The sequence below is a fragment of the Pleurodeles waltl genome, chromosome 11 (assembly GCF_031143425.1).
Source record: "Pleurodeles waltl isolate 20211129_DDA chromosome 11, aPleWal1.hap1.20221129, whole genome shotgun sequence".
Taxonomy (NCBI): domain Eukaryota; kingdom Metazoa; phylum Chordata; class Amphibia; order Caudata; family Salamandridae; genus Pleurodeles; species Pleurodeles waltl.
In genome coordinates, this window is record NC_090450.1 from 776252156 (window position 1) to 776277832 (window position 25677).

At 44.4% G+C, this 25677-nt stretch overlaps 1 protein-coding gene across 1 annotated transcript in view; it reads left to right on the top strand.

Annotated features, from left to right (window-relative positions):
• Window positions 1-451: 451 nt before the first annotated feature.
• Window positions 452-25677, top strand: part of LOC138265144 (verrucotoxin subunit beta-like) — a 145946-nt gene continuing 120720 nt past the window's right edge. Inside the window, exons 1-3 of the mRNA XM_069212689.1 lie at window positions 452-461; window positions 1021-1135; window positions 18646-18761. Coding sequence (XP_069068790.1) covers window positions 452-461; window positions 1021-1135; window positions 18646-18761 — 241 coding nt within the window. The remainder of the gene's footprint in view (window positions 462-1020; window positions 1136-18645; window positions 18762-25677) is intronic.

Here is a 25677-nt window from a genome sequence, read left to right on the forward strand (position 1 = left end):
TGATGTAAGAAAGAGGACTTAACAGAATGAGAGAGTCCTTTCACAATGGTGCGTTAACTGCGCAATACTGCATGGTCACTGTGAGTTTCTTTCATGGTGAACCACAGGTAGCGATTTCTTAACCTAACAGCACTCCAGGCCCCCTGAAGGCCGTGGGCCCCAAGTTGTGTGTTACACAATTTAAGAAGGGAAGGAAATAGAGGGGCGGGATAAAGGTGAATGCAATTCTTTCATCCAGAAGAAAAGGCATTCCTTAACACTCTTGAATTATGTTGACAAGAGCTTAGATTACATCTGCGACCGGGGGTGATGATGTGGGGGAAGGTAAGACAAGGGAGGGGAAGTGGAGGCGCAGACTGGAGAGCCACGAGCTGAAACCATCCTGTCCTCATGCTAGGGAGAGGAGCACAGCCACTCAGCTTAACTTTGCATGGACGATCTAACACGTAACATGACCCTAGGTATGTGGCTTTACATAACAAGCTCCAAACGGATCAGGTCAGTGGTTTAAGATTATGAGACATAATACACATGCAGTTGATGATAGAACGTAACGTTACATGGGTTTATATTACGTAACCCACCATCATCAAAAATGGTATAACCTTACCATAACCCGTCATTGTTTAAAGGCATAACATGATCGAATATATCGTGCTAACCATACATGATGCGATGGAAAGACACGAACTAACTTGTGCTGTTCTAATATGGCATAACACGTCCTGAATTTACGGCGTAACATAGCCCTAAATTCTATTTAATCAATCACAACCATGCACGTCCTGGTATTTCAAACATGATATTTCTTACAATTGAGACATCCCTATCCTACAGCCTGACTTCTATTTTTCAAAGTAAAGAACTGAGACAGATGAGTAAAGTCTTTAACTCGCCAGCTCTACTGATAGGAGGGACTCGACACCAGAATCCATCTCCCTCGAAGCTTAGAGCCTTGGGCGGTGGGCGTGGTTGAAACTGTGTCGGCCTGTCTCCTTGGGACGCACCTCTCTTGCTCAGTGAATAAAATTCGGGGGGATCCGTTCTTCCAGGTTTTTTCTGCTTTCGCTCGTCTTCCTCAGGAGGCCCCGGTGTCTGCTGTTCCAGGCCTCGAGAAAGCACCGTACAACCGCAGGTAAGCAGCACCGCTCCGTTCTCCCTCTGCTCAAGGAACGACGAATAACAAGCGTTGCGCTTTTTAGTGTTCTAAATTGACCTACATGGACTTTGCTGGAGAATACCCCTAGTTAACGTATTGTTTGGTGAGTTTATCTCTCATAGGATTATATGATCGTTACATAGGGTCGCATGGGAGCGCTTTTACTCTTGCACCTTCATGGACATTTCCCCTGAAACCTCACATGATATTTTGATAAACCTGGATATGGTTGTTGTTCATTGTTGCCTCGGAAAGCACCGTAATTCACTCATAGTTCATATTTTTTATTTATTTATAGCTATATAGACTTTTCTACACGGATTTTAATGGAATTAGATATTTTTTTTGACCCAGACTTTCATTAGCTAGAAGTTCTACCTTCATGCTTTGTTCATTTTAATCACGCTCAGCAGCTTCAGCTGTAACACAGCAAAAATTGATATAGGACACAAAAAGAGTAATTATATTTATTTGTGTATTTCGTCAAATAACGTTCAATAGCTTGACCCGTCTGCACGAATTTTGAAGTAACGAATCTGATAGATGGGCCGAACATTCCACCAAATGTTTTGTAGATTCGCGAAACTGTGCCGCAGTTAACAGTCAAAATGAAAATACGTTTCTTATTTAAAGTTTGACTTAACTCCGTTTTTGTGCCGTTTACTAGCTCGGTGCATATTTTTTAGGCGTAAGAGAGAAAACCCCACAAGTGTAGCTGTACAGATTGCAATTGATCACTTGCTAAGATCGATTAAACAAATCCTTTTGCTGACTTTTCTTTATGATAACAAAGGAATTAAAAAAGCTTTTGCAAAGACAATCAGTCTCGCTTTGCCGATGGTTTGTGGTTACAAGAATGGGAGAGAAAGCCTGTTTCTTGCCGAGAACTGTGCCCTCGGGGAAGTAGTGAGCGTGGCGGACATTGGATGGTCAAAATTACTCCAAGCCTTGACCGTTTAGGGAAACATGAACTCCCCCTCAAATATTCCAGGATGCTTATTTAGTATTCCAATTCCAGCCTTGGAATATTTTGGCTGCCCTGCCAAGTATCACGCATCTCGCGCTAGAATAACGCATTTCCTGTCATCCCGCATTACCACAATGCCTGAGATTGACACACATGTCCTGAAGTGCGGTAAAACCATCTTGTTCCAGTTTCTCACTTTGCTAGGTAAACTCTGAGTAGTATTTCTCAAAGGTCAGAAAGTGGAGCTGGTGTACAATGGGAGGTATAGGATTCTCGAGATATTACAAATATACTTATTGGTTCCCTCGTCTTCATCGCTTGATTTTCCAGGCAAGAAAGTTTCACTCATAGTGGTTGTAATGTCACTCATAATTACACTGAAATTATGAAAATGTCACACATAGCAACCTAAAACCTTGGTAGCTATGTTTTGGGAAAAATCAAACATTCCCCAATTTTTTTGTAGGAATGGTTGAAATGTAATAATTGTGAATGGCAGAAAGTGCTGACCTGTGGGTGCAGCTCACTGCAATAATTTAGAAATACTGTGTAGGAAGTTGGCTCTGTATGCACTATTTCAAAGTAAGGAATAGTATGCACAGAGTCCAAGGGTTCCCCTTAGAGGTAAGATAGTGGCAAAAAGAGATAATACTAATGCTCTATTTTGTGGTAGTGTGGTCGAGCAGTAGGCTTATCAAAGGAGTAGTGTTAAGCATTTGTTGTAGATACACACAGGCAATAAATGAGGAACACACACTCAGAGACAAATCCAAGCCAATAGGTTTAGTTATAGAAAAATATATTTTCTTAGTTTATTTTAAGAACCACAGGTTCAAATTCTACATGTAATATCTCATTTGAAAGGTATTGCAGGTAAGTACTTTAGGAACTTTGAATTATTACATTAGCATGTATACTTTTTACATAAAACACAATAAGCTGTTTTAAAAGTGGACACAGTGCAATTTTCGCAGTTCCTGGGGAGGTAAGTTTTTGTTAGTTTTTGTCAGGTAAGTAAATCACTTACAAGTCTCAGGTTTGGGTCCAAGGTAGCCCACCGTTGGGGGTTCAGAGCAACCCCAAAGTTACCACACCAGCAGCTCAGGGCCGGTCAGGTGCAGAGGTCAAAGAGGTGCCCAAAACGCATAGGCTTCAATGGAGAGAAGGGGGTGCCCCGGTTCCGGTCTGCCAGCAGGTAAGTACCCGCGTCTTCGGAGGGCAGACCAGGGGGGTTTTGTAGGGCACCGGGGGGGACACAAGTCCACACAAAAAGTACACCCTCAGCGGCACTGGGGCGGCCGGGTGCAGTGTAGAAACAAGCGTCAGGTTTTCAGTGGAAATCAATGAGAGATCAAGGGATCTCTTCAGCGTTGCAGGCAGGCAAGGGGGTGGCTCCTCGGGGTAGCCACCACCTGGGCAAGGGAGAGGGCCTCCTGGGGGTTACTCCTGCACAGGAGTTCCGTTCCTTTAGGTGCTGGGGGCTGCGGGTGCAGGGTCTTTTCCAGCCGTCGGGAAATGGAGTTTCAGGCAGTCGCGGTCAGGGGGAGCCTCGGGATTCCCTCTGCAGGCGTCGCTGTGGGGGCTCAGGGGGGACAACTTTGGTTACTCACGATCTCGGAGTCGCCGGAGGGTCCTCCCTGAGGTGTTGGTTCTCCACCAGTCGCGTCGGGGTCACCGGGTGCAGTGTTGCAAGTCTCACGCTTCTTGCGGGGAGTTGCAGGGGTCTTTAAATCTGCTTCTTGAAACAAAGTCGCAGTTCTTTTGGAGCAGTGCCGCTGTCCTCGGGAGTTTCTTGGTCTCTTGGAAGCAGGACAGTCCTCTGAGGATTCAGAGGTCGCTGGTCCTGGAGAAAGCGTCGCTGGAGCAGGGTTCTTTAGAAGGCAGGAGACAGGCCGTAGGACTGGGGCCAAAGCAGTTGGTGTCTTCTTTCTTCTTCTGCAGGGGTTTTCAGCTCAGCAGTCTTCTTCTTCGGTAAGTTGCAGGAATCTAAATTCTTAGGTTCAGGGGAGCCCTTAAATACTAAATTTAAGGGCGTGTTTAGGTCTGGGGGGTTAGTAGCCAATGGCTACTAGCCCTGAGGGTGAGTACACCCTCTTTGTGCCTCCTCCCAAGGGGAGGGGGTCACATCCCTAATCCTATTGGGGGAATCCTCCATCTGCAAGATGGAGGATTTCTAAAAGTTAGAGTCACCTCAGCTCAGGACACCTTAGGGGCTGTCCTGACTGGCCAGTGACTCCTCCTTGTTGTTTTCTTTGTTTCCTCCGGCCTTGCCGCCAAAAGTGGGGGCTGTGGCCGGAGGGGGCGGGCAACTCCACTAGCTGGAGTGTCCTGCGGTGCTGTGACAAAGGGGTGAGCCTTTGAGGCTCACCGCCAGGTGTTACAGCTCCTGCCTGGGGGAGGTGTTAGCATCTCCACCCAGTGCAGGCTTTGTTACTGGCCTCAGAGTGACAAAGGCACTCTCCCCATGGGGCCAGCAACATGTCTCTAGTGTGGCAGGCTGCTGGAACCAGTTAGCCTACACAGATAGTCGGTTAAGGTTTCAGGGGGCACCTCTAAGGTGCCCTCTGGGGTGTAGTTTACAATAAAATGTACACTGGCATCAGTGTGCATTTATTGTGCTGAGAAGTTTGATACCAAACTTCCCAGTTTTCAGTGTAGCCATTATGGTGCTGTGGAGTTCGTGTAAAACAGACTCCCAGACCATATACTCTTATGGCTACCCTGCACTTACAATGTCTAAGGTATTGCTTAGACACTGTAGGGGCACAGTGCTCATGCACTGGTGCCCTCACCTATGGTATAGTGCACCCTGCCTTAGGGCTGTAAGGCCTACTAGAGGGGTGACTTATCTATACCTGCATAGGCAGTGAGAGGCTGGCATGGCACCCTGAGGGGAGTGCCATGTCGACTTACTCGTTTTGTTCTCACCAGCACACACAAGCTGGCAAGCAGTGTGTCTGTGCTGAGTGAGGGGTCTCCAGGGTGGCATAAGACATGCTGCAGCCCTTAGAGACCTTCCTTGGCATCAGGGCCCTTGGTACCAGGGGTACCACTTACAAGGGACTTATCTGGATGCCAGGGTGTGCCAATTGTGGAATCAAAAGTACAGGTTAGGGAAAGAACACTGGTGCTGGGGCCTGGTTAGCAGGCCTCAGCACACTTTCAATTCAAAACATAGCATCAGCAAAGGCAAAAAGTCAGGGGGTAACCATGCCAAGGAGGCATTTCCTTACATACTGTAAAAAAAAGATAGGCCCCAGATAGACAAGAAATCTACCCAATACAGAGCAAGGGGCTGTCCCAATTGTGTAGAGTTGTATACAACGAGGTCTGTGACAGGCAACGGAAGTTGTTGTCTACATAGATACTGAAAAAATAATTTGCTGTAAAAGTGAAAAGGGGCCTTGTGATTAGCAGAAAGTCTTTGATATATTGCTGAAGGAATCAATCTTGTTTCTCATTGGTATTTGATTGTCAGCATGAAAATGTTAATATTGAAAGGAGCTAAAAAAGGGATTGCCCACCCCCCAAAAATATTCTATATCGCTATATCGTATGATAATAGTATCAATGATAATGATAATAAATAGTTGTTGCTGCTTTAATTTTGCAGCTCCACATCAATGTGAATAATTGTTATCAACAGTACCCATTTCCTAAGTGGCTATTGTATGGATTCTATAAGAAGGGGGGGAGGGACCGGGAGATTAATTGGTCCAGTGTACACTCTCCCTACAATAATGCTAACACAATGATAGTACACTGTTCCATAAGAGAAAAAGAAGAAGGGCGAAAAAACCAAAGAGACCTGAGGTATCAGGAGTGGAACCCTCAAGCATCATAATCGATGACTGGTATCATCATTGGGTAATACTCCACGCCAGGCCGGCAGTGCAACGCCTGACGGGCTCCCCACAAGAAGGAGCACTGAACCGTATTGTTCTGATAGTTGTAGATGGATAATAACTAACTGAACAAGGTAAGTACTTCCATTCAAGCACTTATAACCAAAGGAGAGAACAGAAGCAAAGAAAGTTAAAATTGGTATAGCAACCCTACGTATATCATACTTTTAATCAATAGTCAGGGGTGCCTCCAAGATTAAAAACAAGAGAAAGTAATGTGATGAGTGTCAATGCTCAAATTACTTTCAATGAGCAGTAAACTCAGAGGAGAAGCCCATTAGGAGTCCTCATTAAACAAGGTCAACATGTTTCGCGTCATGTGGTCCTCTCGGATCCGCGACGCTTCATCAGGACCAAAATTATAAATATTCAAAATACGCTCTTCTCCAATTCGACAAATTAGTTAGCAAAGCCAGTCACTTACATTGAGGAGTAAAGGCTAGGTCACAGTCAGGTCGCCCTAGAAAACATAAGAGACACAGCACCGAATCGTGCCCAAAATGGTCATAAAAATCAACATGCAAACATTGTGCAGTACAGCAAGATACAAAAAGAAGAAAAATAATAGGAGGAGCAATGATGGCAATAAGGTAGCTTACCACCCCCAAGTCGGGAACAGGCTCCTTAGTAAGCACGTCCCCTGGACTCGGCTATCAGCTAAACATAATATGCATAAGTCATTGATAAATGCGAAACAATAGTCAGGTGTAAAAGTATGTCAGACAATTCTCATCAGAGGTCAGTACCAAAACCACAACAGAAACGCCCCAAGGTTTTGTCTAAGAACACATAGGCAATAAGGTTGTTATATGTTTTCAGCAAAAATGTATATATATAAATACTACTATCCGTTAGTCAAGATGTAAAAATTATTAAAAAGGTGTTGATGTCCTGAAGAAATGTACTGGTGCTCATTATGGCAGTCAAAAAAAGGAAGTACCCCAATATCAGTACTTTGCGTTATTCAGACGATCTTCACTAGTGGTGCTCAATTGCACTAATAAGGTAAGGTGTCGAAGAATTTTGTAAAAATTGCCAAAGAATTTATAAAGAAGGGTTCGTGAAAGTAAACAAGGACACCAATAGACTCGTATGGTCGTCCACAAGATTGTTCCATCACGCCAGTTAAAGATTAATATTCCGAAAAAGTTACTCACATTTGTGCCGTCGGTCCGGACTTCGGACCTACCCTCCGGGACGTGAAACCGCATCAAGACGCGGTGAAACGTTCTCGGAGTTTATAAAGGTTGCGAGGGTTGCGAGATCCCGGAAATCGGTTCCCGGCATGCCGGAAGGAGTGCTTCTTCGGTGAATGGAATCATAAAAATAAAAGAAGGCCAAGTACTGGCGGCCATCTTGGATGAGATTTCTTTGTGATAAAAATAAACAAGTCAGTGTAGAAACTCGAGGGAATATTACCACTATATAAATAGTAGAAAAAGGTGTCTCCAAATCGAAAAGGTAAAACTTTTATTTACTGGACACCCATTATGTCAAAGTCCTCCTGATAGTTAGATACATCAATTAGCCTTATAAAAACCGGCAAAGAGGAAAGCAAAAAGGAGAAGGAAGTAAATTTTATTTTTATTTTTATACATATAGTAATGTCTTCTCCAGCTTATAGGTTAGAAATATTCATCTGTTTTTTGATGGTACAAACTGTCTAATGTACCTAAGATGCAATCAATACATTGATCCACATTAGAGTGTGTAAGTTCAAATCATGCTAATGTGGTCCAAGGGATATCGTCATTGAGGCCCCGTCTATTCGTACCCAATTTGAACACCCATCTCTGTTCTGTTCTGAAAAGGTGTATGTGATCATCGGGTCTCATTTTAGGTGCTTCCAAGACCAACCACCAAAGATCATCAGGGGAGTGTTGAGCCTCTAAAAAATGTGTGCTAAGTTTAGTAGTAATTCTTTTGCACCTAATGTTACTACGATGTTCGTTGATACGATTCTTTACTGGTCTGGATGTCATGCCAATGTAGTGAAGGTTACAAGGGCAGGTGATCATGTAAACACAATTCTTAGTGTTACAATTAGTATGTTTTTTAAGGTACCACGTACCTATAGGGTCTAGCTCTAATGATGTGAGATTTCTAGTCAAAGCACAAACGTTACAGTTACCGCAAGGGTGATGTCCTACCACCGGAGGAAGGTCCCACAATGTTTTCTGGGTGTGGGTATCGGTTAATAATCGTGGACGGGTGTGAATAACCATATCTTTAATGTTAGTTGAACGTTTGAAAGCAAATAAAGGTCGAGAAATCTCGTAACCACCACTGGTCAAAATAGACCATCGTTTGTTAATCAATTTCTTGATTGAATTAGATAAGGGAGTGAAAGTAGAGACACATGTGATTCTTGATTGAGGCGTCTTTTCAAAGGTGGAAAGAAGAGACTCCCTGTTGTTGTTTCGCGCTCGTTTGAGTGCTTGGCTTACAATTCTGGAGGGGTAATGCCGTTCCAGGAGTTTATCTTGTAGTGCACCGGCTTGGTGGTCAAATACAGAAGTGGAACTACAGTTTCGTCTGAGTCTAAGAAATTGACCAACCGGTAAATTATCTCGTAACGATTTTGGATGGTGACTTTCATACAATAACAAAGAATTACGATCAGTTGGCTTGTGATAGATGGAAGTAGACAATTTGCCATTATTAATAGTGATCATCAAGTCGAGAAAAGGTAACTGAGATGTTGAAACAGTAGACGTAAATCTAAGGAAAGGGTCAAGGGTATTGATCCAGGAAGTGAAGTGTTCAGCATCTGGCACAGGACCCTTCCATATAATCAGAATGTCATCGATATATTGTATGGATTCCGCATACATGAACTCTTAACCAGCCCCTTGTCGGATTCAAATCCACATTTGTAGGTTGTATTCTAATCACATTGGATCTGGTATGGTAATATGATGTCTTTTGAAATGAAGAAAATTCCTACACATAATAATAATGCTAACAATAATAATAATACTAATAATACTAATAATAACAACAATAATCATGACAATGACTATGATAATACTAACAATAACATCAATAACAAATCATTATTATTATTATTATTATTATACACCTATTACTAATAATACAAATAATATAAATTATAATAAAAATATTAACAATTATTCTTATTGATATTCTTATTCTTATGCACGTGCACTTGATTGCTTGGTGTACCTGGGGCTGAGCTCACCTGAGAATGAGAGGTGGTTACTTCTATGGGTAGACCAGACATACTTTTTCTAATCAGAGCTTGCACGGGCAGGTACAGTAGAGAATACTAGAGTAAAGGTTCTCCATAGAACTTTCTGAACACCATAAATCATTTAGATAATTGTCAAACAGCAGCGTGTGATGACGATGCCTTCTCACTTCGCTCAGATACTCCAATTATTGATCAAAATATATACGACCTGCTCCTTCCTTCCAGGTCTTCGTGTCCATCCTGAAAACAAATTCTTACTGCATTTTTAAGCTGCCACACTCGACTTCACTTACTTTCATACCAATTATTATTTTACCTCACCTTGCCTAAGCAGTATACCGAATTCCTGTTCCATTCAATGCATCAAAAACGTGCTATTGTTTTACACAATATGTATGCTATGCCCTCCTGTTACTATCAATTCTGACATTTTCATATAAACTATTTTGTTATTCTTCTATGGGCGCTTTTGTGTGTTATATGGCACTTATATATCACTCTACTTCCCTCTTTGCCCTTCGAGCTGCTTTCCCATGTGTTTTAACTCCACATTGCACATTCTTGTTCCTTTACTTCCACCTCCCCTTGACATTTCACTGTCAGTTTGCTTCCCTCCCTGTGCCATCTGTATTGTTTTTCTCACCATGCCCTCCGTGTTGTCCCCCCCATTCCCTCTGAAGTGGTGTAACGAAACTTGAGCCCCCCCCCCCTCAAAGTACCTGGAGTGCCTCCTAGACTCTGTCAGGGTCCTGCCGCCCATGCACAGTGTACGGTGCTGAGTGGGCCCCTGGAGCTCACCCCTCCCTGGCACCGCAGGGGCTGCAGGGTCCTTTCTTACGCCACTGCCCCTTTGCCCCCCGGGCACCCATATGTTGCTTCTACGTGCCCTCAGTGTTGCTTCCCTGTGTTGTGTGATTCCACCCTCCAGGTTGCTTTCTTTACCTTCATTCTTTTCCCCATAGCCACACTGGCTTTTCCCCCCTGTATATTAGTTGTGTTACACAGTGTCAGCCATGCTGTGCAGCATGGCTAAACCAATTGTCAACCACAATAAGTTCCCAACGGCGAGAATATTACAGTACTTTTCATGGTGTGCCAACTAAGCCTGACTGACTCCAGTAGATTTGTCTTATATAAATTTAGTTTGAGAAAATGACGGTAAAATAGTGCAGCAAAATGTACCATAAAATGTAAAAATCATAAGTGAAACACGTTCAGTAAATGCAATGTTGTACGACCTATCATTTACCATTACAGCTAGCTTAATTAACTTAATTTCCTATCATTTTTCCATTTCAAGTATATTCTCTGTCACATGTTTCAACTGAGAATCTATTTAAAATGCGACAGGTCAAAAAAAATACCAAGGGGCTTATTTACAACACCCGTGGCGCAGGGCAGCGCAGCAAGTGACCTTGCTGCGCTGCCGTGCGCCACAGGGAAATGGCAGAAATGTGCTATCTAGAAGAAACAGCACATTTCTGTTCTCTCCCTCTGCGGAGGTGCACAGTGGGCTGCCTAGTGCCAATGCAGGTACCCTTGCACCATGGTGCAAGGATTCCTGCGTCACAGACAAGATTGTTTCTCTGCAGGAAGGGAAACCTTTCTGCATAAAATACAATCCACAATGCAGCACACATATAAAGAGGAAATAACTAGAAGAAGTAATGATTTCTCCTCTTGTGCCTCCCCTGGGAAGGCGTATAATTTTGACGCATTCCCAGGTTTACAATGCCTTGTAAATCTGGGAAGGTGTCAAAACCGATATGTCTTGTTTGAAAAAACCCACTGCAACGGCCATTGAACGCCTTCCTGGCGCAGTGTAAGGGAACACAGTGACTTGTGCTGCATTGTCTTACATCATATCTACAAGGCTATGAAAATCCACATAAAGTATCTTTGCATGGCCTTGTAGATATGGTCAGCACAATGGGCTGCTAGTACATCACGAGAAGTGATGCACTGGCTGCGCACGGGGCTTGTATATATTCCCCCAAGTTTACGCAATCTGAGACGGTTCGCAAAGTAAAATCCGTGATTTTATGGCTCATAGAGCATTGTTTAAGCAGCATTACTACTTACCACTCAAAACCATCTGCTTTACAAACATATTTGAGAATTAGTACTTTTGATCAAAGATTTTAGGAAAATACATACATTTTCTCTCAAATCCATGCTTTTGCTCTTGAAAAAATAAACCTGATGTAAACAAACTGAAGCTTAACAATTTAATGAAAAAACATTTTCTTACTAGACATGCTAGCTTTTAATTTTTAGTAAATGCATGTTCTGAGCTCCAACATTAAATTATCTTATCCATCAAGACCTCACATGTAATACTTTCATACATTGATTAACTCTGCCTTACATGCCATGTGTCACATTTCATGGATGGATGCTTACAATAACTTGGACCCATGCCCAGCACCATGCCAGAGACCTTGGAATCATCATCAACAGCAGACTGGATTTGACCACAAGAGTCAATGCCGTCATTGCATCCTGCTTTCATATTCTGAAAATGATGAGGAAGATCTTCAAATGGCACCCAAGTAACATTAGAAAAATCATCAGTCACACTTAAGAGACCAGCAAGTTTTACTACTGTAACACCCTCTATGCTGTGATCACCAAACGACTCACTAGAAGATTGATATTCAACCTCACACACAGAACTCACTTCAAATCACACTTCAGGGAGCACAAGTCTGTCTCTGCCACTCTAACTCTCAATTTCACTCACCAACACGCTCACTCTTTCTCTCATTCTCTCACAGTTTTTGATTCTCTTACACTTTCTCTTGTTCTCAAACCCACTCATTCAGTCTGTCTCTCTCTCTCTGCCTCTCAATTTGGGTTGTTCACTGTGTTAACCAAAATAGGATACTGATAAGATTATTGTACCTATTGCTCTCACCACTGCTTTTTATTTGTCTGATGTGGACAAAAGATTTTTATGTCTGTTTTAAATTGCAGCTTATCATTAACCCTCCGCCCACCGTACAACAGATGATGAAATGATTGGGGCAGTGTATTATTTTCCAGTTTCCCTAACCTGTTAGTAACGACCAGCATGCACCAGTCCTCTGTAGTCACTCAATTGAGTAGTTGTGCATGGTACACGTTACTTTCATCATCATCATCACTGACTTCTTTTCTACGTCCAGAAGATACATTTTATTTTTTTGTGCAAATGATGCTGTCCACGTGATTCCTAATTTGTTCAAACATGTTTTGTGTGGACTGTAGTCATTTGGGCCACATATAGTGAATAAATACCTAGGTTGAACCATTACATGACAGATGGAGCATATTAACACACAGAGTGAGCATGTTATTGAGACAGAGAGACTACTAAGAGAACATCTTTATGAAAACAGACAAAAGACACATATTAACAGATTTGTCACGGCAATAGGAATAACATTGAAATGGGTGGCTTAGATTAGACAGGTTTGTGCTCTAACAGGTATAACCTTTATGAGTGTTTCCTTTTTTTTGGAAGCGACCCCTGTAATAAAATCACTGTTAGACTGATACTGGTGGCTACTGACTCTGACTGTGCCGGGGCTCTGCTATACAAGCCACAGGGCCAGTGCTCACTTTAAAAGGTATATGACAGTTAGGCATAATTAAAATTGGCTTTGCCAGCCGACATGTAAGTCCCTAGTATATGGTAGGGCATGTAGCTTTAGAGGCTCAGTAAATCTAATGCCGTAAAGTGTGCACTGCTGTGGTGCCTGCTGTCATTGTAAAAGCCAGCACTGGCCTTGCAGGCTGCTTTTAAAATAAAACTATGTCCAAATTTGATTTTGGAATTAAAAAAGTATTTCCAAAGTCTTAAACTGCCTTATGTTTACATATGTCACCCCTAAGATTTACCCTTGGTATCCCAAGGGTAGGGTGCAGCATAATAATAAGCAGGGACATTATAAAGGATGGATTATAAGCCCTGGTGAGGGAAAAAACTGCCAATTTTGTTTTTCCCCATTGTAGTACATTAGCTCCATAGGCTAAGACTGGGAAGACTTTATTTAACATTACTAAATGTCTATCTTTTGATAGGAGTGAGCTAAAAATGTAATTCAATGTGTCAAACTAATTGTTACAAAACACCCAACAACTTGCTAAGGTTAGGTTTATTATAACAATTACAGTAACGTAGTTTTAGAACTGCTAACCTAACTGTGCCTAAAATCAGCCCTGTAGTGGGATTTCCTGATTGGTCACCCTTTGACAGCCTGGCCAGGCTGCTTTGATGAAGTGTGAAGTGGACTGGGACGAGACCAAGGAAACATCTGGTGGGAGGAGATCTGCAGCAACAGATGCCAGGGCAGGAAGGGGGCTGGGTGGCCAAACTGGTCTTCAAAGGGAGAAAGACAGTTGGGACAAAAAACAGGTCCACCCCCTTTTCTTGCAACCCGAGCCAGGTGGGAGCCTCTCTAATTAGATTAAGAAAGGGCTCAAAAGGGAGTGTAGGGGAAAGGTATCCACACCTGTGGGTGGGCTTAGCCAGACCTAAACCTCCAGGAGAGATTTCCTCCATTTTATTTTTTTGTGAAACACTGCTTTCTGGGACTAAAACATGCTACACTTACCAGGAAGTGTTCATTTCAGAGGGTGGCACTCTAAACCCTACTGGTCAGATCCCTGTCTGGAAACAAGAAGAAGAAGAAGGACGGCTCTGTGGAACCCCTGGTCTGCACCAGGAAGGACTGCACTCATAAGGACTGCACCTGCTACACACTCTGGGCTTCATGGAAGGAGGACTTTGCCTTGCATTATTGGATTCAGAAGGGGACTCCTTGTAAGCAACAAGTACAAAGGAGCTACCAAGAGTCACCTGCATCAACTCCTACCAGAAGAGCCCAGCTGGCCAGCGTCCAGTGCACTTTTAAGGATTTGACCAGGTGCACTGTAGGAATTGTAGTGCCAGCTCTCAAAGGAGCACCTCAGAGCTTCTGTAACCAACCTTGGTTGGTGTTGTGGATGTTTCAAGACCCCAAAAGAACCTTCTAAAAAAGGATCCAGAAGTTTGGAGACATTTGGAGAAAATTTGTGAAAAAGTACAATAATTGTCCCCACCCGTCATCAAGAGTCAAGCCGGTGAGGTCGAATTGAACTCGGCCTGAAATTCAGGTTTGCTCCGCTGGAAGCTCTGGAGCTCTGCCCATTGACAGCGAGAACCAAGACCTCCAGTATTTACTGAGGCCTCATGCGATGAGAGAAAAAGAACCAAGAAAGTGCCAAAGTCCGAAGGTAACATTTTGACCGAGGCCTACTGCTCAGTGTAGCTGGCCTGCGCTCTATCGTTATTGACCTTAACTTTTGACTTCGATCTGTTCAGGTGCAATCAAAGAGCTGCAGCTGGCTTTTTTCACTTTTTGGTGCTAGAAAGCACATTTTCACATTTAAGGCCTGATTACAAGTTTGCTGGTCGACTGGCAGAGTCCCATGGCAGCGGTCTCAGAAAGTCTGCCGAGCTCCCACACCCTCCATATTACGGTTTTCCCACTGGCCCTTTGGCGTTGTTGATGACGGCAGTGGCAGTCAGGTAAACTATCTATATTTTTCCATAGGTGTTGGTGCAGGTGTGTACATTTCGTGTAAAAAAATACACATATGCTGGAAACGTGGGAAAATATTCTAGACATGCTCCAATGCCATTGCTGCAGAATGGACCACACATCCATTCTAGTCAATAGCAGGAAATGTGACAGGTACATGCACGGTTTTACCTGTCTGTTTTGGGGGTGGAGTTCCTAATGAGATGGTGAGGCCTGGACGAAGAGGTCCACGTCGGGGACTGACGTGAAAAAATGGGATTGTGAGTACAAACACCCCATTTCTCTCTATTCTACCTTCTCAAGGCTGGTGGTGCCCACTGCCACAGTCAAATTGATGAGAAGGCACTTCGTAATCTGGACGCCGGTCCCCTTACCTGCACCGCTCTTTGGTAGCTGAAATTCCCAGACCGCCAATATAGAGGTCTGTGCTGCCTGGCGGTCCAGCCGGGACTGTGGCAGTCTTTGGCCTATGGAACCGCGTGCATCTTAATATAGTGGTCGACCACCAACCCGATGGTGGTCCGACTACCACCCCCGCCGTGGTGGTCCACAGACCGCCAAATTCGCAATCAGGTCCTTAATCTTTAAAAATAATTATCTCTGGTTCCGTACATTGGATTTTTGCTGTTTTGGTGTCATTTAACAATATAAACATTACCTATTTTTTATAAAGGATTGGTGTTGGATTTTTATTGTGTGTTGTGTCTTACCTATTTACTGTGTTGATGATATTAAATGCTTTACACACCTGTGTCTTAAGTTAAGCCTGTCTCCTTGCAGACAGGCTACCAAGTGTTAGTCAGTATAACTATGAAAAGCTTTTTCTCTCATTAAAGGCAATAACTTTATCAACTTGTGATCTGACTGTGAGACAACAACTGGATCAACCTACATTTCACAAGATTTTGTTGTGTGTAAAAAAATATGGGTCATAAAATTAGAATGAGTATTCTCTGCTAAAGCCCCTATTGTCTTCCTTGGGATGAATACTGTACAATGCCAGGGTTCTATTCTCAATAACTGATGAAGATTCCATACATAATGTGAAATGCAAAACCATATTTTGCATTAAATATGATTAATGCTTTACATATTGAATTTGCTCTATGTGTTCATAGAAACATTACAAGCACAGTAAAACTTTTTATCTGCAGATTTATCTCATCAAAATTAACCTATGTATCATCTTTCTATGTGGAACACATTCAAAGAATAAATTCCTTTAACTGAAAATTTTTGCACCATTGCTTGGTATGCTTTTCTAGCCTGTACCTACCTATTGCACCAATAACTTGTAAGAAATAGGTCCACACCAATACATATGTAGATGTGTTGTGTAGTAGAAATATAGTGTACCTGACTGGGAGTTTGTGTCTTGTGTAAATGATAACCTGTGTGAGGACAGGATGGCTAGACATCAAAATGGAGGCTCCCCATAAGTTTGTCTTTATGCTCCTTAGCATGATGGCTCGATATATGTCCACAAAGCAATTATATTTCTTTTCTAGCAGGTTTAGGAGAATGCAGATCTACCTACTAACAGAACAGAACTGCATTGAACAAAGTAATGAACTACTGTTTTGACTGCATTAGCTGCTGACTCCACAGATGGACTGATGAACATCATCGCCACACTTGGAATAAATGAGTTCTTCCAGCTTTAATACAAAGTGACCACTGCTTATCCTTCTACTCCTTTTGCCCTGTGCATTGTCTAACTATAGAGAGACCCTGCTGAGAGTGTCTGCCCTGAACCTCTTCCATACATCAACTGTCTTTTGACAATTTCTGGGAATATATGATCTCTACAGGTAGGATGAAGTTATGGTTTTTGGACATGGCACACATGTTTTTTGCCCTGTCACCCTGCCAATGACCCCAGTTTGCCATGTATACTAGTCACCTGAAGCTAATAGGTTGTATTAACTTTGGAGGTTCTCTGCTACACCACCTCACAGAAGGAATCTAATCAGACTGGAACGTTGGCTTGCTGACCCACTGACGGCTAGGACAGTCCTATGTACCTGGAGAAACACTTCAGCTATGCCTTGTGCCAGAGACTGCAAAGGAGCTATAAGCATGTTTTGGACAATCCTGCTAATGAGATCACAATCTATATCACAAAAGGGGTATAAAGGATTAACTGAAGAAATAAATGTGTTGGGGATACCCCAATGCCACGCATCCTTCATAGACTTTGGCAAAGGGTCAACATGTCCTTTAATGAACGCACCCCATGCTGCTCAACTGTGTTTATAGTTTCAGGGTGGTTGCCCTAATTACATAACTATTTGCACCCCCATCCTAAATTGTACAGTACTGGAGATTTCATAGTCTAAAAGTGAGGATGCATCCTAGCACTGATCACAGATACTCTACTTGTTTCCAGTTAGTGCCACAGACCCAAATGAGTGTCCCAATACTCATAGGTGTCGCCACCATCAGCCATTGTCAGCTATTATGGAGACAGAGAACCCTATAGTTTGGTGACTCCATAACTGACAGCTGCAAGGTATCAATCCATCTTTCAATATCCTGAATATTGACTAAACCAGTTTCTCGATTTCCCTCATGCCATGAACTCTTGTCTAATAACCCCTGTAACTAGCTCTGCAACATACAGCCCTAGTACACTGGACATGCAAGAAGTAAAGACTCTGCTCAGTGTGCAATTTGCCATCTAACAGCATAATGCTTTGTGGCACTTGTTTCTTGTTTCTCGTGGAGGCTTATGAGCTTTAATGTTTGTGCAAGAGCTCAGGCACATTGAGCAACCCCTTTGTCTTTGATTTTCAAGCTGCAGAGTAATTAGGCAAAGGGACCAATGTATCAATAGCCCCTTAGGTATATCAGCTCAACTGTAATTTATGCTTCTGGAGCAGCATCTGCTCTTATCCAGGTAAGAACTTTGAACTACTGCTTTGTATGGTTGTAGAGTTATTTACTGGTCCTGAAATTTCTAAGTGTGTGAAAGCTTTTTGGTTTGATATCTCTGCCCCAGACACACAGATATCTTTGATGTATCCAACTTTAAGATACTGTTGACTTTGACTATTGTATTGTGTTGAATTGTGATGCTATTCACGTAGTACTTTCCAGACCTCCTTGAAGCCTGTGACATTTGGGTTGAACCTTCTGGGATTGGGAGCTCTGTTATATGTAAATTAGAGCGGTGGATCATCCCTATTTGAAGATGATGTCAATAATTGTAGGGCATTTCTTTCACCTCACGTTGGAGCCAAATCAATTCTTTGTTGCTCCATCCCCATCATAACCATTATGCTTGATTCCAAGATGTACAGAATCTGGCAATCACTTTCAGAAGAATTACCAAGTACCGCCAATCTGATTCTGGTCTAATCTAATAACGATAATTCTAGGTTTTATATACCTTTTCAAGCCCATATCCCAATGAACATTATTGGCCCCAGCCATATCCTAGGGAATGTCACCAACAATTCAGAAGAGCCTTAGTAACCAACCTCTTCCTGGAAAAGTTTGATTACACATACTGTTTCATTCTTATGTCTGGTATATGAACAGGCTTACCCAACAGCATGCCTTGGGCAAAGTAAAATCCCCACCTGAGACTATCCTACATGAAATGGTCCATATTAATAGGATACAATGAGTCACATGTCAAAGTGGCCTCCCACACATTTGAGCAACTCAGCCTCAACCCTACTGACCTTTTAGATATCTCAAATTCTGGGAAGTATTGTTGCTTCCATAGAGGTCAATTAACCTTTTCCCACTAACTAACGGCACTATTGATCACTGTTATATGTGAAAATATGAGGAAATGTCATCCAAATTTCTGCTTTTAATTTCAGATTGTGCCCTCTGAGTGAAAGAATGGCTTCTGACAAAACAATAGAGAGATTAACTCTGGGGCGCCCCCTTGCACTTGGAATGCTGTATGACATCCGTCGTGACGCTATCATTCCAGGTAAAAAAACTATAATGTGTCTCCAGCTATATTTACAAGAGCTTAGATGATAAATGCAAATTCAGTCATTTAATACTACATTGCAAAGGTCAAATCCCATTATTAACCGAAGTACAGGGAAGATTCCTCTGGGTCATTGTACGCTGAGCTACACTCCATCACACTATGAGCTTATGTATTGAGATTATTTTGTGGCCCTGCTTACAAGCTTTTGTAATTAAAGCGTAAGAAAGAACTACAGCAGCTGCAATAACAGAAGAAAGTGTCAGCAGTGAAATATAGCTAAATGCCAGTTTTGTATAATTTCCTGGTGAGGCAGGCTGTGTATTTGAAAGAGCTGGCTCCCTGGCAAAGGTAACAGGCAGAGTACGGCCAGGATGGAATTTTGGGAAAAGAGCAGGTTGAGTCGCAAAATATGGGAAGCTCTGGGTGCAGAACTGGCAGCATTTGAGGAGGTGCAGACTGCAGTCAGTTCTGAAAGGGGAGGCTCTTGTTGCACTCATGACACATATGTGATGTGATTTATAAAAGGGACTGATGAGCAAGGCCTATGAGAGGGGGTGCCATCAGTGAGAATGACCTGCTCTGCATTGAGCATGAACATCACTGCTGACAGGTGCTGTCAGCACTGTCTTTGTAGCAGAAATCAAGAAAAAACAAGCATTGCAGTAGAAATCAAGAAAAAACAAACACTGTGTCAAAGTACCTAATGCACTCAAGAAACCACACGGTTTTCTTAACAAAAATAAATCATGCTACCAACACCAAATGCAAAAAAGAGAAAAGGATGTACTCCATCACCAGTTCAAAATTGAAGATATGCATGAAATAGTGTGGGCTAATACCTAAACATAAGCAGTCAGAAAACTAATGCTTGAACCGGGGTCAATAAAACTAGTCAGTGACTGAAGAGAGCTCATCCTAAAGCAATTTCTGTATTTTTTGTGTGCCCTCTGTGTGTTTCTTTTGGAATGACATGAGAAACTGCTAGACATTACAACTGTATGTAGGCAGACCTACAAACTGGGGTGGGCAGCTGGGATCTGTTCCATTTTACTTGGCGGATCAAATGTGTGTCTAGGAGGTGCAGGGTGGCTGTCAACAGTGATTCTGGGTGACCTGTCAGAGACCTGGTTTATCCTCATTAAGTCGAAGCCTATCAGACAGCTCAGCTGTCCGGTTGGCTAACATTGTCTTGGGGACATTCTGAAAGCTTCCCTGGAATACAGTCTGACCATTGCTGACCATTGGCTTTGTGGTTTGTATCTCTCATTTTTTAGCTTTCTATTTGCTGGCTTTTCTTGTTTTAGGATGTTCAGCTTCAGTTTACCCCCCTTCCTTCCCCAAACCTTGTTTACTGCATTATTCCACGAACTTGCTTTCTGTAAACAGGTCTTTAAATCTTGTTCTTATCTTGTCACATTTGCTGTCCATTCAAAGAGGGAGGTAAAATGTAAGGCTGTGTCTACCGAGGGAGCTTGGTGTTTACTTTTCTTTCTCTTACTTCAAGGTCAGAGAATTTATGTGACAATCCTGCTGAGTAGCCATGTGAGAGGAGCAGGTTTAGGATGTTTTTTTTTTTTTCCTAGCACACAACTACTGCGCTGATGTTTAAGAATATATTAGAATTAGTACAAGGCACAGTATTTTTGTAATTCTGAAGGTGGTGAAAACAAATATTTGTATATAATCAAGACCCATCAATACACTAAGTGATGACATTTGCACACTTTTTCATTTATGCACAGTAAAACCATATTTTGGTGCAAATATAGTGGCAATTTCAATTGAAAATATGTTGTCTGTAATGGCAGTTGTAGGAGGCTGGACTGGCTTGTAGTGAGTACCAAGGGGTACTTACACCTTGCACCAGGCCCAGGTATCCGTTATTAGTGTAGAGGGGTGTCTAGCAGCTTAGGCTGATAGAAAAGGTAGCTTAGCAGAGCAGCTTAGGCTGAACTAGGAGACGAGTGTAGCTCCTACAGTACCACTAGTGTCATATGCACAATATCATAAGAAAACACAATACACAGATATACTAAAAATAAAGGTACTTTATTTTTATGACAATATGCCAAAGTATCTCAGTGAGTACCCTCAGTATGAGGATAGCAAATATACACAAGATATATGTACACAATACCAAAATATGCAGTAATAGCAATAGAAAACAGTGCAAACAATGTATAGTCACAATAGAATGCAATGGGGGCACATAGGGATAGGGGCAACACAAACCATATACTCTAGAAGTGGAATGCGAACCACGAATGGACCCCAAACCTATGTGACCTTGTAGAGGGTCGCTGGGACTGTAAGGAAACAGTGAGGGTTAGAAAAATAGCCCACCCCAAGACCCTGAAAAGTGGGTGCGAAGTGCACCTAAGTTCCCCAAAGAGCACAGAAGTCGTGATAGGGGAATTTCTGCAGGAAAGACCAGCAAAAGCAATGCAACAACGATGGATTTCCAGACAAGAGTACCTGTGGAACAAGGGGACCAAGTCCAAAAGTCACGATCAAGTCGGGAGTGGGCAGATGCCCAGGAAATGCCAGCTGTGGGTGCAAAGAAGCTGCCACTGGATGGTAGAAGCTGAGGATTCTGCAAGAACGACAAGGGCTAGGAACTTCCCCTTTGGAGGATGGATGTCCCACGTCGTGAAGAGTCGTGCAGAAGTGTTTTCCCGCAGAAAGACCACAAACAAGCCTTGCTAGCTGCAAGGGTCGCGGTTAGGGTTTTTGGATGCTGCTGTGGCCCAGGAGGGACCAGGATGTCACCAATTGCGCGAGGAGACAGAGGGGGCGTCCAGCAAGACAAAGAGTGCACTCAGAAGCAAGCAGCACCCGCAGAAGTGCTGGAACAGGCACTACAAAGTGGAGTGAATTGGTGCTCACCCGAAGTTGCACAAGAGAGTCCCACGACGCCGGAGCACAACTCAGGAGGTTGTGCAATGCAGGTTAGAGTGCCGGGGACCCAGGCTTGGCTGTGCACAAAGGAACTCCTCAGAGATTGCACAGAAGCCGGAGTAGCTGCAAAAAAGGCAGTTCCCAGCAATGCAGTCTAGCATGGGGAGGCAAGGTCTTACCTCCACCAAACTTGGACTGAAGAGTCACTGGACTGTGTGAGTCACTTGGACAGAGTTGCTGAGTTCAAGGGACCTCGCTCGTCGTGCTGAGAGGAGACCCAGAGGACCAGTGATGCAGTTCTTTGGTGCCTGCGGTTGCAGGGGGAAGATTCCGTCGACCCACGGGAGATATCTTCGGAGCTTCTAGTGCAGAGAGGAGGCAGACTACCCCCACAGCATGCACCACCAGGAAAACAGTCGAGAAGGTGGCAGGATCAGCGTTACAAGGTCACAGTAGTCGTCGTTGCTACTTTGTTGCAGTTTTGCAGGCTTCCAGCACGGTCAGCAGTCGATTTCTTGGCAGAAGGTGAAGAGAGAGATGCAGAGGAACTCTGATGAGCTCTTGCATTCGTTATCTAAGGAATTCCCCAAAGCAGAGACCCTAAATAGCCAGAAAAGGAGGTTTGGCTACTTAGGAGAGAGGATAGGCTAGCAACACCTGAAGGAGCCTATCAGAAGGAGTCTCTGACGTCACCTGCTGGCACTGGCCACTCAGAGCAGTCCAGTGTGCCAGCAGCACCTCTGTTTCCAAGATGGCAGAGATCTGGAGCACACTGGAGGAGCTCTGGGCACCTCCCAGGGGAGGTGCAGGTCAGGGGAGTGGTCACTCCCCTTTCCTTTGTCCAGTTTCGCGCCAGAGCAGGGCTGAGGGATCCCTGAACCGGTGCAGACTGGCTTATGCAGAGATGGGCACCATCTGTGCCCATCAAAGCATTTCCAGAGGCTGGGGGAGGCTACTCCTCCCAGCCCTGACACCTTTTTCCAAAGGGAGAGTGTGTAACACCCTCTCTCTGAGGAATTCCTTTGTTCTGCCTTCCTGGGCCAGGCCTGGCTGGACCCCAGGAGGGCAGAAACCTGTCTGAGGGGTTGGCAGCAGCTGTCGTGCTGAGAGGAGACCCAGAGGACCAGTGATGCAGTTCTTTGGTGCCTGCGGTTGCAGGGGGAAGATTCCGTCGACCCACGGGAGATATCTTCGGAGCTTCTAGTGCAGAGAGGAGGCAGACTACCCCCACAGCATGCACCACCAGGAAAACAGTCGAGAAGGTGGCAGGATCAGCGTTACAAGGTCGCAGTAGTCGTCGTTGCTACTTTGTTGCAGTTTTGCAGGCTTCCAGCATGGTCAGCAGTCGATTTCTTGGCAGAAGGTGAAGAGAGAGATGCAGAGGAACTCTGATGAGCTCTTGCATTCGTTATCTAAGGAATTCCCCAAAGCAGAGACCCTAAATAGCCAGAAAAGGAGGTTTGGCTACTTAGGAGAGAGGATAGGCTAGCAACACCTGAAGGAGCCTATCAGAAGGAGTCTCTGACGTCACCTGCTGGCACTGGCCACTCAGAGCAGTCCAGTGTGCCAGCAGCACCTCTGTTTCCAAGATGGCAGAGGTCTGGAGCACACTGGAGGAGCTCTGGGCACCTCCCAGGGGAGGTGCAGGTCAGGGGAGTGGTCACTCCCCTTTCCTTTGTCCAGTTTCGCGCCAGAGCAGGGCTGAGGGATCCCTGAACCGGTGCAGACTGGCTTATGCAGAGATGGGCACCATCTGTGCCCATCAAAGCATTTCCAGAGGCTGGGGGAGGCTACTCCTCCCAGCCCTGACACCTTTTTCCAAAGGGAGAGTGTGTAACACCCTCTCTCTGAGGAATTCCTTTGTTCTGCCTTCCTGGGCCAGGCCTGGCTGGACCCCAGGAGGGCAGAAACCTGTCTGAGGGGTTGGCAGCAGCTGTCGTGCTGAGAGGAGACCCAGAGGACCAGTGATGCAGTTCTTTGGTGCCTGCGGTTGCAGGGGGAAGATTCCGTCGACCCACGGGAGATATCTTCGGAGCTTCTAGTGCAGAGAGGAGGCAGACTACCCCCACAGCATGCACCACCAGGAAAACAGTCGAGAAGGTGGCAGGATCAGCGTTACAAGGTCGCAGTAGTCGTCGTTGCTACTTTGTTGCAGTTTTGCAGGCTTCCAGCACGGTCAGCAGTCGATTTCTTGGCAGAAGGTGAAGAGAGAGATGCAGAGGAACTCTGATGAGCTCTTGCATTCGTTATCTAAGGAATTCCCCAAAGCAGAGACCCTAAATAGCCAGAAAAGGAGGTTTGGCTACTTAGGAGAGAGGATAGGCTAGCAACACCTGAAGGAGCCTATCAGAAGGAGTCTCTGACGTCACCTGCTGGCACTGGCCACTCAGAGCAGTCCAGTGTGCCAGCAGCACCTCTGTTTCCAAGATGGCAGAGGTCTGGAGCACACTGGAGGAGCTCTGGGCACCTCCCAGGGGAGGTGCAGGTCAGGGGAGTGGTCACTCCCCTTTCCTTTGTCCAGTTTCGCGCCAGAGCAGGGCTGAGGGATCCCTGAACCGGTGCAGACTGGCGTATGCAGAGATGGGCACCATCTGTGCCCATCAAAGCATTTCCAGAGGCTGGGGGAGGCTACTCCTCCCAGCCCTGACACCTTTTTCCAAAGGGAGAGTGTGTAACACCCTCTCTCTGAGGAATTCCTTTGTTCTGCCTTCCTGGGCCAGGCCTGGCTGGACCCCAGGAGGGCAGAAACCTGTCTGAGGGGTTGGCAGCAGCTGCAGTGAAACCCTGGGAAAGGTAGTTTGGCAGTACCCGGGTCTGAGCTAGAGACTCGGGGGATCATGGAATGGTCTCCCCAATGCCAGAATGGCATTGGGGTGACAATTCTATGATCCTAGACATGTTACATGGCCATGTTCGGAGTTACCATTGTGACGCCATACATATGTCGTGACATATGTATAGTGCACGCGTGTAATGGTGTCCCCACACTCACAAAGTCCGGGGAATTTGCCCTGAACAATGTGGGAGCACCTTGGCTAGTGCCAGGGTGCCCACACACTAAATAACTTAGCACCCAACCTTTACCAGGTAAAGGTTAGACATATAGGTGACTTATAAGTTACTTAAGTGCAGTGTAAAATGGCTGTGAAATAACGTGGACGTTATTTCACTCAGGCTGCACTGGCAGGCCTGTGTAAGAATTGTCAGATCTCCCTATGGGTGGCACAAGAAATGCTGCAGCCCATAGGGATCTCCTGGAACCCCAATACCCTGGGTACCTCAGTACCATATACTAGGGAATTATAAGGGGTTCCAGTATGCCAATGTAAATTGGTGAAATTGGTCAATAGCCTGTTAGTGACAATTTGGAAAGAAAATGAGAGAGCATAACCACTGAGGTTCTGGATAGCAGAGACTCAGTGAGACAGTTAGTCATAACACAGGTAACACATACAAGGCACACTTATGAGCACTGGGGCCCTGGCTGGCAGGGTCCCAGTGACACATACAACTAAAACAACATAAATACAGTGAAATATGGGGGTAACATGCCAGGCAAGATGGTACTTTCCTACAGCAGTGCACTACCACATCAGGCATACTCCACACTACGCCATGCCACTTCATTCTGTGCCCTTCCACTCTATGCCACGCTGCTCCATTCTACGTTATTCCACTCCACTCTATGACATGACACTCCACTCTGCACTTCTCTATTTTAAGACACTGTACAACATGCTACGCCAGTTGACTCCATGCCACTCCAATCTACGCCACTCACTCTACAACATACAACTCCACTCTATGCCCCTCCACACCACTTACTCCACTCCATTCCAAACTACCCCATTCTACAGTAACCTACCCCACTCTAACCCAATCAACACAACTCCAATCTACCCCACTCCACCCCATTCTAATCTACCTCACTCCATCCCAACCTACCCCAGACTACTCTACCCAAATCCACTCAAATATACTCCACTTCTGTCTACCCCACTCCAATCTACCC